The sequence below is a fragment of the Anolis sagrei genome, chromosome 8, assembly GCF_037176765.1.
Source record: "Anolis sagrei isolate rAnoSag1 chromosome 8, rAnoSag1.mat, whole genome shotgun sequence".
Lineage (NCBI taxonomy): Eukaryota > Metazoa > Chordata > Lepidosauria > Squamata > Dactyloidae > Anolis > Anolis sagrei.
In genome coordinates this window covers 25,413,964-25,428,391 of record NC_090028.1, presented here as the reverse complement: position 1 = coordinate 25,428,391, position 14,428 = coordinate 25,413,964, and the positions used below count along the sequence as shown (strand labels likewise).

Here is a 14,428-nt window from a genome sequence, read left to right as displayed (position 1 = left end):
GGGTGCATTGTAGTAGGTAGTCTGTGGTTTGCTCTTCTCCACACTCGCATGTCGTGGATTCCACTTTGTAGCTCCATTTCTTAAGGTTGGCTCTGCATCTCGTGGTCTGTTCAGCGCCTTCCAAGTCACCCAGTTTTCTGTGTGCCCAGGTATCAGCCATTGTTTGAGGTTTTGGGTTTGAGCCTGCCACTTTTGGACACTCGCTTGCTGGGGTGTTCCAGCGAGTGTCTCTGTAGATCTTAGAAAATTATTTCTTGATTTAAGTAGTTGGCGTGCCAAACAGAGGGTATTTTTTGCTTCCTAAAACTACGTGTATATACGCGAGTATAAGCCAACCCGAATATAAGCCAGGGCACCTAATTTTAGCACAAAAAACTCGGGAAATTTATTGACTTGAGTATAAGCTGTATACTCAGTGGGGTGTTTTCCCCTCGGCCTTTTAAAGGTAATCTTTGGGAGACTGCGGTGCAAAAAGGACATTGGAGCCTGCAAGCAATGCATCATGGCAAATAATAGGAACACATAGACCACCCCTTCCTCAGAACATCTTTGACTTGTGTAGAAAGGTCTCACAATAGGTTCAACTTTGTTCCTTAGTGTAGGGTTTAAAATAAAAAATAAAATTATTGATTCATGATGAAAGGTAGTTGATATTTGCCAGCACATTGCTTTCGTGCTTCTGTATGTTGCATATTTCCAAGCATTTTATATTCTTTCCTTACAAGTTTCTGAGCCTTACGGAAGAAGACCTAAATAAATTTGAATCCCTCACCATGGGAGCCAAAAAGAAGCTCAAAACCCAGCTGGAGTTGGAAAAGTAAGTCTGTTTAATGTTCTGGTTTGTGTTGCACTGAAAAACCTTTTCACCCAGCATCACATCAGAGTCCAGTAATACTATCTAGAAATGTTTATTAAGGAAAGCAGGTACAAAAGGATAACCTAGGGCAATTCCAAAAGAGTCAGGAGAATAGGAAATGCAAAATAGCAGTAATCTAAACATGGTAAAGTACATGAAGTAAAGAGAACCAAAATCCGCAGCAGTTATTCAAACATGAATCCATTAACAAGAAAACAGGTATTCCTTATTAATTTATTTATTTACCCTGCCCATATCAGCGACGAACAGTTGGCACAATTCAATGCCATATATAAAATACATACATCAATAAAAATAGAAAACATCACATCACAATGTATCTAAAAACATCAAAACAGTAAGCAATAAAAATTTAAAAACTATGTCGTCATGTTCAGTCCTCATCCGTTCCGTCGTCTTAGCCGTTCCTTGGTCATTTTCCGTTTTAAATTTGTCTGATTATGCTGAGGCTCCAAAAGCTTGCTGGAAGAGCCAAGTTTTCAGTTTTTTTCGAAAGGTTAGGAGGGAGGGGTCTGATCTAATATCCCTAGGCAGGGAGTTCCCTACAGGAACAAATACATGAACCAGAACATGAAACTTGAAGCATGAACTTGCGAACAGCAACAGGAAAATCTTCGTTTCGCAACGTTGTCTCCTCTGAAAGGCTTGAAGGCAAACTATTTAATTTAAACCCATCCAAGCACCCATGACATCACACCGAACACATCTGGACTTCAAGGACTGCTCATGGATTCTGTGAGATTATCTAGTTTGTCTGTTTTTTACTCCCTCCGTTCTCATACCTAACGTAGTTTCCTGGGAAAACTCCCCATCACTTTCCCCTGTTGCCTGGGAACTAGCACTGGAATCAAAACGTCTGCCTCCTCTGCCTTGGTCTTGCAATACCCTCTGATCACACACAGACTCCTCATTTTGAAACCCATCATCCCTCTTATCCTCTGACAAATCCTCAGATGCTTGCTGTGCCACAACAATTTGACTCTAATGTTTAAAGCTAATTGGATTGCCTGGTGTTTGCCCTGAACAGTTTATAAGGGTCTTCTGGCAGTATTGGGTGCACAGCTTTGTCATGAAGGTAGATGCAGCCAACCAAGGAAATAGTTCACTCTATGAAAGAAAGGATCAGCACCATTGGCATTTACAGAAGATGCAACTAAAATCAGTGATATGTGCTAGGGAGTTCGGTAAACATTTAATTAAGCATGGTATTGTTTTAACAGGTTGCTTTTCCACATTTTTTTCTCTCTGCAGGGAGAAGTCTGAGAAGCGGACACTGAATCCGGCTGCCTCGTCTTCGGTGAGCACCGGAGTAGCCAGGGTCCCTCCCACCACTCACATTGGCCCCATCCAGAGCATCCGTGGCAACCATACAACAGGTAAAGGCAGCACAAGGGTTAGCTGAGCATTTTTTATGCATGGACGCATTGATGTTCTGCTGCTTCAAAAAAAAAAAGTTAACTTAGAGACAGGGAAGAAGCCCAGTGGCTCTAAATCAGGCATTTGCAAATTTGGGCCCTCCAGATGTTTTGGACTTCAACTCCCAACATTCCTAATAGCCGGTAGGCTGTAAGAAATTGTGGGAGTTGGAAGTCCAAAACACCTGAAGGGCCGAAGTTTGCTCGTGCCTGCTCAAAGTTCAGACTGATCCTAATTGGAAGTTTTCTTTTGAATTTTTGATCTGAATATTGTTCTCTGATTTGCCCCATTTAACTGGATTCTTGCAAAACTTCCCACGGCAATAGCATATTCTTTGGTCTGCGATCAATGTGTGACTTGTTGGGCGAGTGGGCTTAATAACAAAAGATCCTCATAAATGTACAGCAGAGTAACTTATTAGCAGCAGCGTGACCCAGCGCCAGTAGCCCAAAGTGATAAAAAGAACAAAAAAGCACAGACCAATGTTATCTCTTCCATAGGAGTCTTTCCTTTATAGCAAAATAAAAGTTTGCACTATTTACAAGAACAGGGTTTCCATGACACAAATAAAGTTGTTTACGCTTCTTTCTTTGCTTCCATGCTGGACTTTTTTCTCATGCAGACAAACAGCTTCGCTCTCACAGAGCCTCTTCTCGCATCAAAGTTACACAGGAGGTTCACACAGTAGCTTTACACACAGCAGCCTTAACACTGGAGCTTCCTCTCACACTGAGGCATTCTCATACTGAGGCCTTTCTCCCACTGAGGGCTCTCTCACACTGAGGTAAAGTAGCACTGAGGCCTATCTCACACTGAGGTCCTTCTTCCACAGAGACCTCTCACACACTGAGGGCTACTAAGCTATAGTACATCTGCTTATATGGAACTGTAGTTTTTGTTGAATCATTACATTCATTTAACCTTTTCAATGTTTGACTCACATATTTGTAATTAAAAATACCTAGTTAATTTTTAATGTTTCTGATATCATTTTCGTCCTCCACAAGAGTTACGTGTCGATGTGGATCAGCCAGCCCCAAACGCAGCCCGCGAAGGCAGTTCCTCGGAGTACTCCAGCTCCTCCTCCAGCCCCATGGGAATCCAGGCCCGGGAAGAAAGCTCGGACAGCGCTGAAGAAAACGAGAGACGTAAGGGAAAACTGCATCAGTCCTGTGCTTTCAGCCTTGTTTAAGCGACTGGCCATGACTTACACTTTCCTTATGCCTGTCTCATAGGTTTAGAGGTCCACTTGGAACCATCCGAGAAGGAGAAGCCAGTCATGATCCTGAATCACTTTGGCTCCTCCAGGCCCACCGCCCAGGTCCTCCCAGTGCAGAATGACACCGGGTCCAGTCCGTCCGCTCACCACACCGTTCCGGTGCCGCTGATGGCCGCGGGTTCTCCTCACATCACCCCCATTAGGATATTGAACTCTATGCACAAACCAGAACGAGGGAACCCGGACATGAAGCTCCTCTCGTCCTCTATGCACTCGCTCCTGTCTTTGGAAGACAGGGCAAAGTTCTCCCCTGGGCCACCACCGCGGAGCAGCGTCAAGATGGAGAAGACTTTTGGCAACCCTCTCATGGACGGCATGTCGGCCTCCGCCCATCAGCCCCTTCAAGTGTTCTCCGGAGTCCCCGAAAACGGTTCTTCGGCGCCTTCCATGAACTTCGGCCCACGAACCAAAATGGTGCACGCTTCTGCCTTGGACCGAGTGGCGAAAGCGGCCCATCAGCCCGGAATAATCGGGGAGCCCAACACTTCGGCAACCGTGACGTCCACCACCGTCTTCCACATGGCAAGGCCTCCCATTAAGCTCCTGGTCTCCTCTTCGGTCCCTACGGATTCCTCTGCGGCAGGGGGACAGTCCTCCTGCTCCGGCAATATGCAATTCAGCGTCTCCCCAGCAATAATCAGCCCCCGGACTGCTCTCTATACCGCCAACACCAAAGTGGCCTTCTCTGCCATGAGCAGCATGCCCGTCGCCCCGATGCCCAGCAGCAGCTTCTGTGCAAACAGCAACACGGCCGCCTCCGGCAGCCACCCCTCCACGTCCTTTGCCAACATGACAAACCTCCCCACTTGCCCTGCGCCCAGTTCGAGTCCCACCCTTTCGCCGGCTGCTGAGAACAGTTTCTACAACAACAACAGCGGAGGCAGCGGCTCCTCAGCGGCAGGAAGCGTCCCTGTCCCCAACCAGAACCACCATCACCACCACCACCACCAGCAGCAACCTCCCGGGTGCATGGTGTGCAGCTCCTGCGGCTGCAGCGGGAACTGTGGCTCCGGCGGCATGACCGTCAGTTACGCCAACTACTTCCAGCACCCCTTTTCGGGGCCGTCCATGTTTACCTTCCCGTTCCTGCCCTTTAACCCTTTGTGCGGCAACGGCTACATCAACACGCAACAGTACAACAGCAGCTCCGCCTTCCCCATGGTCCACTCTCCGTACAATGGCGGCCTCGCGCCGGACTCGGTCATGGGTGGGCAGTCTACCTTCGCTGTACCGCCAATGCAGAACTTCATGGCGGGCGCCGCAGGGGTATACCAGGCGCAGGGGGCAATGGGTGGCGGCAGCAGTGGCGCGGGGCATAAAAAGAACGGGAACCTCTCCTGTTACAACTGCGGGGCCAGCGGGCATCGGGCGCAAGACTGCAAGCAGCCGCCCATGGATTTCAATCGACAAGGTGAGGAACACATTCACTTGGGAAAATTCTGCATCTTCTGATTTTATTTGTTGAGATCTGGTTGTTGTTGTTGTGTGTGAGAGTTTGAACTAGGCTTGGGCAAACTTAGGCCCTCCCTTCATGGGTTTTGGACTTCAACTCCCATCATTCCTAACAGCCTCAGGCCCCTTCCTTTTCCCCCTCAGCCACTTCAGATGGAAATCCTACCCAGGGTCTTCTCTGATCACAATCTGGTGGTGCTAAAATTAAAGGGGAGACAATGGGAAAGGAATCCATGGAAAATAAATGATCCATGCTAGGCTTTACACCAGGCCTGGGCCAACATGGGCCTCCTTCCAGGTGTTTTGGACTTCAACTCCCACCATTCCTAACAGTCTCAGGTCCTTTCCTTTTCCTTTTTCTCTTTCCTTTTCCACTTAAGCTGCTGATGGGGGAAAGGAAGGGGACTGAGGCTGTTAGGAATTGTGGGAGTTCCACAATTTTCCTAGTTAAAGGTTTTCCTCTGACATGAAGTCCAGTCGTGTCTAACTCTGGAGTGTGGTGCTCATCTGCATTTCTAAGTCGAAGAGCCGGCGTTGTCCGTAGACACCTCCAAGGTCATGTGGCCGTCATGACTGCATGGAGCGCCGGGGCAGCCTCCCTTGGCTGGCTCACGTTGCCCATCGGGCCTGACGGATAGCGTGAACCTGCCAAGGGAGGAGCAGCCCTGCGCAGCCTACTCGCGTGTAAAGCACCTTGCGAGTTGCTTTACGCGCGAGTAGGCCACATGGAGCAACTGCCCTTGGCTGGCTCACACTGCCCATCGGGCCTGACGGATAGCGTGAGCCAGCCAAGGGAGGGGCACTCGGGGGGGGGGGGCGTTCTTCCTCTGCGGGGCGGATAAGTGCCCTTGGCGGGCCGGAAGTGGCCCACGGGCCATAGTTTGGGGACCCCTGGTGTAATGTATTCATGTCTTCCAATGGCGGTTCGTATTCTTTCTCCTTCCTGCAGGTACGTTTCGGTTAAAATACGCTCCACCAGCTGAGAGTTTAGACTCCACGGACTGACATGAACTCCGGACTTTTTGCTATTCTGCGATGGCCATGCCATTGGGATGATGAGGAGCCTTCAGAATTGGAACCTGGGAAAAGTCCACTCGTTGAGCTTATTAATGTTATTTTTTTAATCCAAAGGTGCTCTACTTCAACACTAAGAAGGAACTGAAGCTAAAGGGGTTTTTTGTCAGTCCTGTTTTTACCCATTTGCCAAAATTATAACGCGGGATTTTAAATTAATGTCGGACCTTTTCGGACGGGAGGCGGAACTTGCTGACCAGCTACGCTTTCCGTCGCGATGCAAACAGAGCTGCACTTTCGCCGAAGAATGTTGCCATACTTTTTGACCTTTGATGCTGGAAACTCAAACTCCTTGGGCAGCTATACATTGTAATGTGGAGTGAGAGGTTGAAGGTACCGTCGCCAATTGCCTGCTGGACTCGTTAAAGACATTTCGGGGCTCAGCCGAAACTCCTTTTTCTCGTCTCCTTTTTCTCACACCCGGCCCTACACTCTGGGATTCCAAAAGTTTGCACTCCAGAAGAATGTCCCGTTCTGTCTCGACCACGGAGACCAGCGCGAGAGGCGCGCCATCAGTCGGAAACCGGCACCAGCAGGCTATGTGAACTCCTAACAATAAAGAAATCTTAATCCCCTCTCTCTCAACCCAAAAGAACTAAGGTGGAAGTTTGCTTTCATTCTGGAAACAGTTCTATCCTGTGCTTGTCAAGCAGTTGTTTCTAAATAGAACCAAGTCGCCGGCTTCGGATTAGGTTTAGTTTCCAAGAGTTGAGTGCCAGAGACTGCGCTTATAGGGCCGGGAGGGGGAAGCCCTTCTTCGTCAGCTATTGATTACCTTACTATTGGTTTCTCTTAGCAGGAAACACTACTCTGCCTTTATCATGAATCCCAGAACTCAAGCTGTAGCGTTTTGAGTTTCAGAATGTGCTGACTTTTTTCGAGCAAATGTCTTCCCAGAAGGGCTTTTTAGGAATCGAGACGGACATTTTGCTCTGAAAGGCCTCCTTGGTTTCAAACGCATTACGGACTATTAGCATTGATAACTAGGTAGCATTCTGCTCCCACTAACTTTAAAGATAGGATTGAGTCAACAAAGCTCAGATAGCAGATCTTGTGTTGTCATTGGGTTTCATGGCTGGAATCACTGGGTTGCTGTGAGTTTTCCAGGCTGTCTGGCCATGTTCCAGAAGCATTCTCCTGATGTCTTGCCCACATCTATGGCAAGCATCCTCAGAGGTTTTGGGGTCTGTTATCGTTTTGTTTTGTTTTGTGTTGGGAATGACTTGAGAAACTACAAGTCACTTCTGGTGTGAGAGAATTGGTTGTCTGCAAGGACATTGCCCAGGGGAGCCTCTGGTGGCGCAGTGGGTTAAACCCCTGTGCCGGCAGGACTGAAGACCGACAGGTCGCAGGTTCGAATCCGGGGAGAGGCGGATGAGCTGCCTCTATCAGCTCCAGCTCCTCATGCGGGGACATGAGAGACGCCTCCCACAAGGATGATAAAAACATCAAAATCATCCTGGCGTCCCCTGGGCAACGTTCCTGCAGACGGCCAATTCTCTCACACCAGGAGTCACTCCTGACACAACAAAAAAAACCCCGGATGTTTTACCATCAGACAGGATGTTTATTTACTGTTAGATTGTATATAATATGACATACTCTTTTGTCTAGGATACTGTAAAAAGAGAGAAGAATGTATGCTTATACATTTTGTAGGACAAATTTATAAATAAATTTAAAAATGTGGAACAAAATACCATCAGACAGGAAGCAGCCAGACTTGGAAGCTGCAAGGCCATTCATTGCTAATCAAGGTGATCAATTGCAGCATTCACACTTGCCTCAAATAGGCAAGAGTTCTGTCTCCCACCCTGGACATTCCACAGATATATAAACCCTACTTGCCTGTTTTCCAACAGACCTCACCACCTCCGAGGTTTTTTTTGTGTGTGTCAGGAACAACTTAAGAAACTGCAAGTCTCTTCTGGTATGAGAGAATTGGCCATCTGCAAGGACATTGCCCAGGGGACACCTGGATGTTTTGATGTTTTATCATCCTTCTGGGAGGCTTCTCTCATGTCCCTGCATGGGGAGCTGGAGCTGACAGAGGGAACTCATCGGCGCTCTCCCTGAATTTGAACCTCCTACCTTCAGTCATGCTGGCACAAGGGTTTAACCCATTGTGCCATCAGGGGCTCCATGAAGTCTATTAGAAACTAGGCAAGTGAGGTTTATATATCTGGGGAATGATGTCCATGGTGGGAGAAAGAACTTTTGTTTGAGGCAAGTGTGTATGTTGCCATTGGCCACCTTGATTAGCACTGAATAGCCTTGCAGATGCAACATTTATCAGTGAGCATCTCTGCATAGAGATCTGTTGGAAATGAGGCAACTGCACTATATCTATCTATCTGTGTAATAATGACCAGGGTGGGAGAAAAAACTCTTGTCTGTTTGAGACAAGTGTGAACCTTAATTAAGGTTGAATTAGCACAAGTATGTTGACAATGTCAACAGAAAGGAGGGAACTATGGAAATGAACTAAATCTAGCTACCAGTATTGAAAAACTCTAAAATCAGGCCAGAAAATAAAGAACAACATTCAGAAAACTGTGGAATTCTAGACAGGAAACAATCAGGGCCAGCTAACACTTCCCAACAAAGGATTCCCCCAGGCAGGAAGCAGCCAAGCCTTGAAGCTGCAAGGCTATTAAATTCTAATCAAGCTGGCCAATTGTTTCACACTTGCTTCCACAGACAATTCTTTCTCTCACCCTGGACATCATTCCAGAGAGAGAGAGAGAGAGAGATAAACCCAATGGTAGTTTGCAACACACCTCACAACCTCTGAAACTGCCTATCATAGATTCCCCCAGGCGGAAAGCAGAGAGACTTTGAAGCTGCAAGGCTTTTCAATGTTAATCAAGGTGGCCAATTGCAACATTCACACTTGCCTCCAGCAGACAAGAGTTCTTTCTTTCACCCTGGACATCATTCCATAGATAGATAGATAGATAGATAGATAGATAGATAGATAGATAGATAGATACTATCTGACAGACAGACAGACAGATATAAACCCAATGGTAGTTTGCAACACACCTCACAACCTCTGAAACTGCCTATCATAGATTCCCCCAGGTGGAAAGCAGAGAGACTTTGAAGCTGCAAGGCTTTGCAACGTTAATCAAGGTGGCCAATTGCAACATTCACACTTGCCTCAAACAGACAAGAGTTCTTTCTCCCACCCTGCACATCATTCCACAGTGATATAAACCTCACTTGCCTAATTTCCAACAGACCTCACAATCTGTGAGGCTGAGTGCCATAGATGTGGGCGAAATGTCAGGAGAGAATACTTTTGGAACGTGGCCATACAGCCTGGAAAACTCAAGCAACCCAGTGAATAGATCTTGCTTGCCAAAGTGAGGGTTTAGCATGAGGCTCATTGCAGTTTGGACGGCCTCGCGTTAATTCTGACGGGTGCACACAAAGCATAGGATACGCATCTGGCGAGCATTGCTCCCAAAGTCCTGCCGCTGCATAAACACGAAGTCGTGAACTCAATGGCTGTTTTGTTATGCAGGCCTTTAATTCTGGAAACGATGGTAGGAATTGCAGGAGATCAGCACTGTTTGTGTTCTCACCTGTTGCCTGGCGTTCTCTTCCTTGGGAGCATCCAATGGGTTACGTATTTTAAAAAGAACTTTCCAGGAATTGTCACAAAAACCAAGTCCAAAGCTGTAAAGAAAACACTCCTTTTCACCAACTTTACTTATTTCTATGCAACGAAGTATTAAAACGCTCCTCTCTTGATCTTCACTTCACCAAAACAGTATTAGAGACAGCATGGACCTAAGTTCGTTGGATTTAATTCCCAATGAAATCAGTGGGTTCTGAGTGTCTGAGTCATTTTAAGCAGCTCATGCTGTTTGGATCTAAACCAGTCCTGGGCCAGCTTGGGTCTTCCCTTCAGGTGTTTTGGACTCCAACGCCCACCATTCCTAACAGCCTCAGGCCCCTTTCTTTTCCCCCTCAGCCGCTTCGGGTGAAAATACTACCCAGGGTATTTTCTGACCACAATCTGGTGCTGCTTAAATCAAAGAGGGGACATTGGGAAAGGAAACCATGGGAAATAAGCTTAAGTGGATGAGGGGGGGGGGGGGGGGAGGAAGGGGCCTGAGGCTGTTAGGAATAATGGGAGCTGGAGTCCAAAACACCTGGAGGGAAGGCCCAAGTTTGCCCATGCCTAGAGTCAAAGCTATCTGCATATTGCCTCTTTCGGTGAATGCTTACTGTCTGGAATATGTGTTAAAATCCAAATATTTTCACAATTGGGAATGATGCAATGCCACACAATTTTGGCAGAACCAGAGCTTGGGAAAACTGCTAGAACTTCCCACCATTGCATTTCTACCACTTGGAAATTTGGGGTGTTGTTTTTTTCCTCCCCAGGTTAAAACAATTGCCAGCCATTCTGCTTTCAAGTCGAAACAATAGCCTGGGAAGTGAAGTTTTTAAAGGGCTGGTTGCCTTGTTTGCTGCTACAACTAGAGACAATCCAAGGCAAACCTATTGCAATTTGATTCCTCTTCTCCAGTGTTCCAACACAGGAGCATTAGTACAGGAGAAACCTAACACTATCGTACTTGCTTGCTTACTTAGGTGATCCCTTGTAGCCCGAGGATGAGGGTCCTCCAAATGTAGTGTGTTGGCAGTGGGTCCGTACTATAGGAATGTGTTGTCAAAAGCTTTCATGGCCAGAATCACTGGGTTGCTGTGAGTTTTACGGGCTGCCTGGCCATGTTCCAGAAGCATTCTCTTCTGACATTTCTCTCACATTTATGGCAGGCATCCTCAGAGGTTATAAAGTCAATTGAAAACTAGGCTAGTGGGGTTTATATATATCCCTGTGGAATGATGTCCAGGATGAGAGAAAGAACTCTTGTCTGCTTGAGGCAAGTGTGAATGTTGCCATTGGCCACCTTGATTAGCACTAAATGGCCTTGCAGCTATAAAGTCAATCAGTGAGAGTATCTGCATAGAGGGCTGTTGGGAATGAGGCAAGTGGACTATCTATCTATCTATCTATCTATCTATCTATCTATCTATCTATATCCCTGTGGAATGATATCCAGAGTGGGAGCAAGAACTCTTGTCTGTTTGAAGCAAGTGTGAACCTTGATTAGGACCGAATTAGCACAAGCATGTGGACAATTTCAACAGAAAGGGGGAAACCATGAAAATGAATTAAATATGGCTGTCAGTATTTTAAAACTCTAAAATCAGGACAGTAAATAAAGAACAAAATTCAGAAAATGGGAATTTCTGACAAGAAACTATTAAGGTCGGCTAACATCTCCCAACAAAGGTTTCTAGATAGCAATCAACCAGGTTTTGAAGCTGAAAGGCCATTAAATGTTAATGGTGGCCAATTGCAACATTCACACTTACCTCAAGCAGACAAGAGTTCTTTCTCTCACCCTGGACATGATTTCTCTCTCTCTCACACACACACACACACATATATATATATACACACCCCACTTGCCTACAGTAGTTTGCAACAGACCTCACAACCCATGAGGATGCCTGTCATAGATTCCCCCAGGCAGGAAGCAGCCAAGCTTTGAAGCTGCAAGGGATTCAGTGCTAATCAAGCTGGCCAGTTGCAACATTCATACTTGTGTCCAACATACGAGTTCTTTCTCCCACCCTGGGCATCTTCCCACAGATATATAAACCCCGCTTGCCCAGTTTCCGACAGACCTCATAACCTCTGATGATTTTTTTTCGTGTCAGGAGCGACTTGATAAACTGCAAGTCATTTCTGGTGTGAGAGAATTGGCCGTCTGCAAGGACATTTCCCAGGGGACACCTGGATGTTTTGATGTTTTTACCACCCTTGTGGGAGGCTTCTCTCATGTCCCCGCATGGGGTGCTGGAACTGACAGAGGGAGCTCATCCACGCTCTACCTCCTGTTGGTCTTCAGTCCTGCTGGCACAAGGGTTTAACGCACTATACCATGATGGGCTCCTACTTCTGAGGATCCCTTCCATAGATGTGGGCGGAACGTCAGGAATGTTTCTGGAACATGGCCATACAGCCAGGAAAACTCACAGCAACCTACTACAGTAATGATTAGCACTAAAGCAGTGGACCCCCAGATCCCACAGTTGCTAACAGCTGATAAGCTGGCTGGGATTTCTGAGAGCTGGAAGTCCCAAAACACCTGGAGGCCCAAAGGTTGGGAATAAAGACACTAAAGGATCTGAGAAGCTTCTGTTGTGAAGGATTGATCACTCAAGAGAAGTGACGAAAGAGAGCTTGCTTGCTAGACTTCGAAGAAGCAGTGTTTGCATATTGCAGTGTGTAATAGCCATTGTGCTATTTCTGGGATCCTTGTAAACAATTCACAGCATCAGAGTTTATTAGGGGAAGGGCTTTTCCGAATCCCTGAGCAGCTATCCTAGAATAATGACGTTGAAAGTACCCAGAGACCCTTCTCTATGGAAAGCAATTCCTTCAGTGCAGAGGATGCGGTTTCATGCTAATGCCCAAAACTCTGCAGCTGACTTAAATCCTTAAGCTGGTAGAGGGTTGTTGTTGTTGTTGTTACTAAAGAGATGCGCGCAACCCGTCTTAAGCTGCTTTCCTGGATGCGGCCAAAGACAGAAATTAAAAACAGCAAATTAATTCTGAAAGCTACCGCCATCATTAGAAGACTATTTCTTAGATGTCGGAGAAAGAGGAGCCTGCGAGCGTCTCTTCGTTTTTCCCAGATGTAAACTTTTCCATTAGGGATGAAGGAAAACCGAACTCTGCCCGTTTTTTTGTTTTTTGAGCCATCTTCTTTTACATCTAGTATTATGAAACATTGCATGTAAACTTTATATATAAATAATTAAAAAAAGTTTTGTAAATATTTAATATGCACCTAATTTCATTTTTTTTTTTTGCAATTGTACATGTCAAGTATTCTGGTTATTGGAATTTTTATGTTTTATGATACTTTGTTAAAAAGGTAAAACGGAAAAAAAATTGTACGTTTTTAGAATGTTTTTATCTCGAGTCAATTTAATGTACCGGGAGGGAAAAATATTAAAAAGGCCAGATAGTAGTGTCTTTCTCCAGACAGCCTCGATTTAATAGGCTTGGTGTAAATTGCAGTAGATCATCTTCTCCTAAGCCAGATATGGGCAAACTTGGACTTCCCTCCACAGTTTTGGACTCCCAACTCCCTCCAGGCAAGGGCCTGAGGCTGTTAGGAATGGTGGGAGTTGAAGTCCAAAACACCTGGAGGGAGGCCGAAGTCGGTCCAGGCCTGGTGTAAAGCCTGGCATGGATCAGGTTGTGGTCAGAGAAGACCCTGGGTAGTAGTATTTCCATCTGAAGCAGCTGAGGGGGGAAGGGAAGGGGCCTGAGGCCAGGAATGGTGGGAGTTGGGAGTCCAAAACACCTGGAGGGCCCAAGTTTGCCCATGCCTGTCCTAAAGGCTATGCATAATACACGAAAGGCATGCTGCAGCCTGAAACACTGTTAAAGTAGTATCTCGCTATCCAACCTTCCGTCTTATCCAACACACCCTTTTCCTCCAGCATTTCCCCTTCAATTACAATAATTAAAATTCAAATACTGCGCTCCCCAACTCTCTCCATTCCCAATAAGTGAAAGTTTGCCCATGCCTGAGTTAGACACTATCAATGAGAGTGATTGGTAGGCAGATTAGAAATTTTAGCAAGAAGAGAAAGTAGAGTCTTACTTATCCGACCTTTGCTTATCCGACATTCCGTCTTATCCGATGCCCCCATTTCCTCCAGAATTTCCCCTTCAATTAAAGGAGCATTCCCCAACTCTCTCCATTCCCAACAAGTGAAAAAGGCAAGACGAGGAGGGAGGAAAGGGGTAAAAGAAGCAGGACCGGAAGCAGAAATGTCCTCCCTCCTTCCCTCTGGGATTTCCAGGCTCCTCTTCCACATCCGGGCACTTACTGCTGGGCCGCTCTAGCCCCGAAGTGTTGCCTTGCCTTAACCTTTTGAGTCCCTGTTGTTAGTATTCCAGGTGTCTAGCACCGTGTCAGACAGGTAATAAAAGACTCTATATTATCCAACATTTTTGTTTATCTGATGTTCTGCCGGCCCGTTGTCGGGTAAGCGAGACTCTACTGTATTTCTTCCATTCTTATGTACACTTCCCCCCTATATCAACGTCTCGGACGTCTTAGAATCTCAGGTGTATTTTACACATTTTTGTTAGTGGTGGTTTGTAGTGAAATGAAGGTGCGTCTTACCATCAATGACATCTTAAAACTGAAGAAACGTCTACTCTGGTGAAAACTTGGTATTCTGCTTGTTTCTAAATTTAACCTCTTAGAAGGCCCATTTCT

The 14,428-nt window shown here is 46.3% G+C and overlaps 1 protein-coding gene across 1 annotated transcript in view; it reads left to right on the top strand.

Annotated features, from left to right (window-relative positions):
* Positions 1-10,194, top strand: part of ZCCHC14 (zinc finger CCHC-type containing 14) — a 53,731-nt gene extending 43,537 nt beyond the window's left edge. Inside the window, exons 9-13 of the mRNA XM_060788489.2 lie at positions 726-817; positions 2,129-2,253; positions 3,301-3,441; positions 3,529-4,983; positions 5,974-10,194. Coding sequence (XP_060644472.2) covers positions 726-817; positions 2,129-2,253; positions 3,301-3,441; positions 3,529-4,983; positions 5,974-6,029 — 1,869 coding nt within the window. The 3' untranslated portion in view covers positions 6,030-10,194. The remainder of the gene's footprint in view (positions 1-725; positions 818-2,128; positions 2,254-3,300; positions 3,442-3,528; positions 4,984-5,973) is intronic.
* The last annotated feature ends 4,234 nt before the right edge of the window (positions 10,195-14,428 follow it).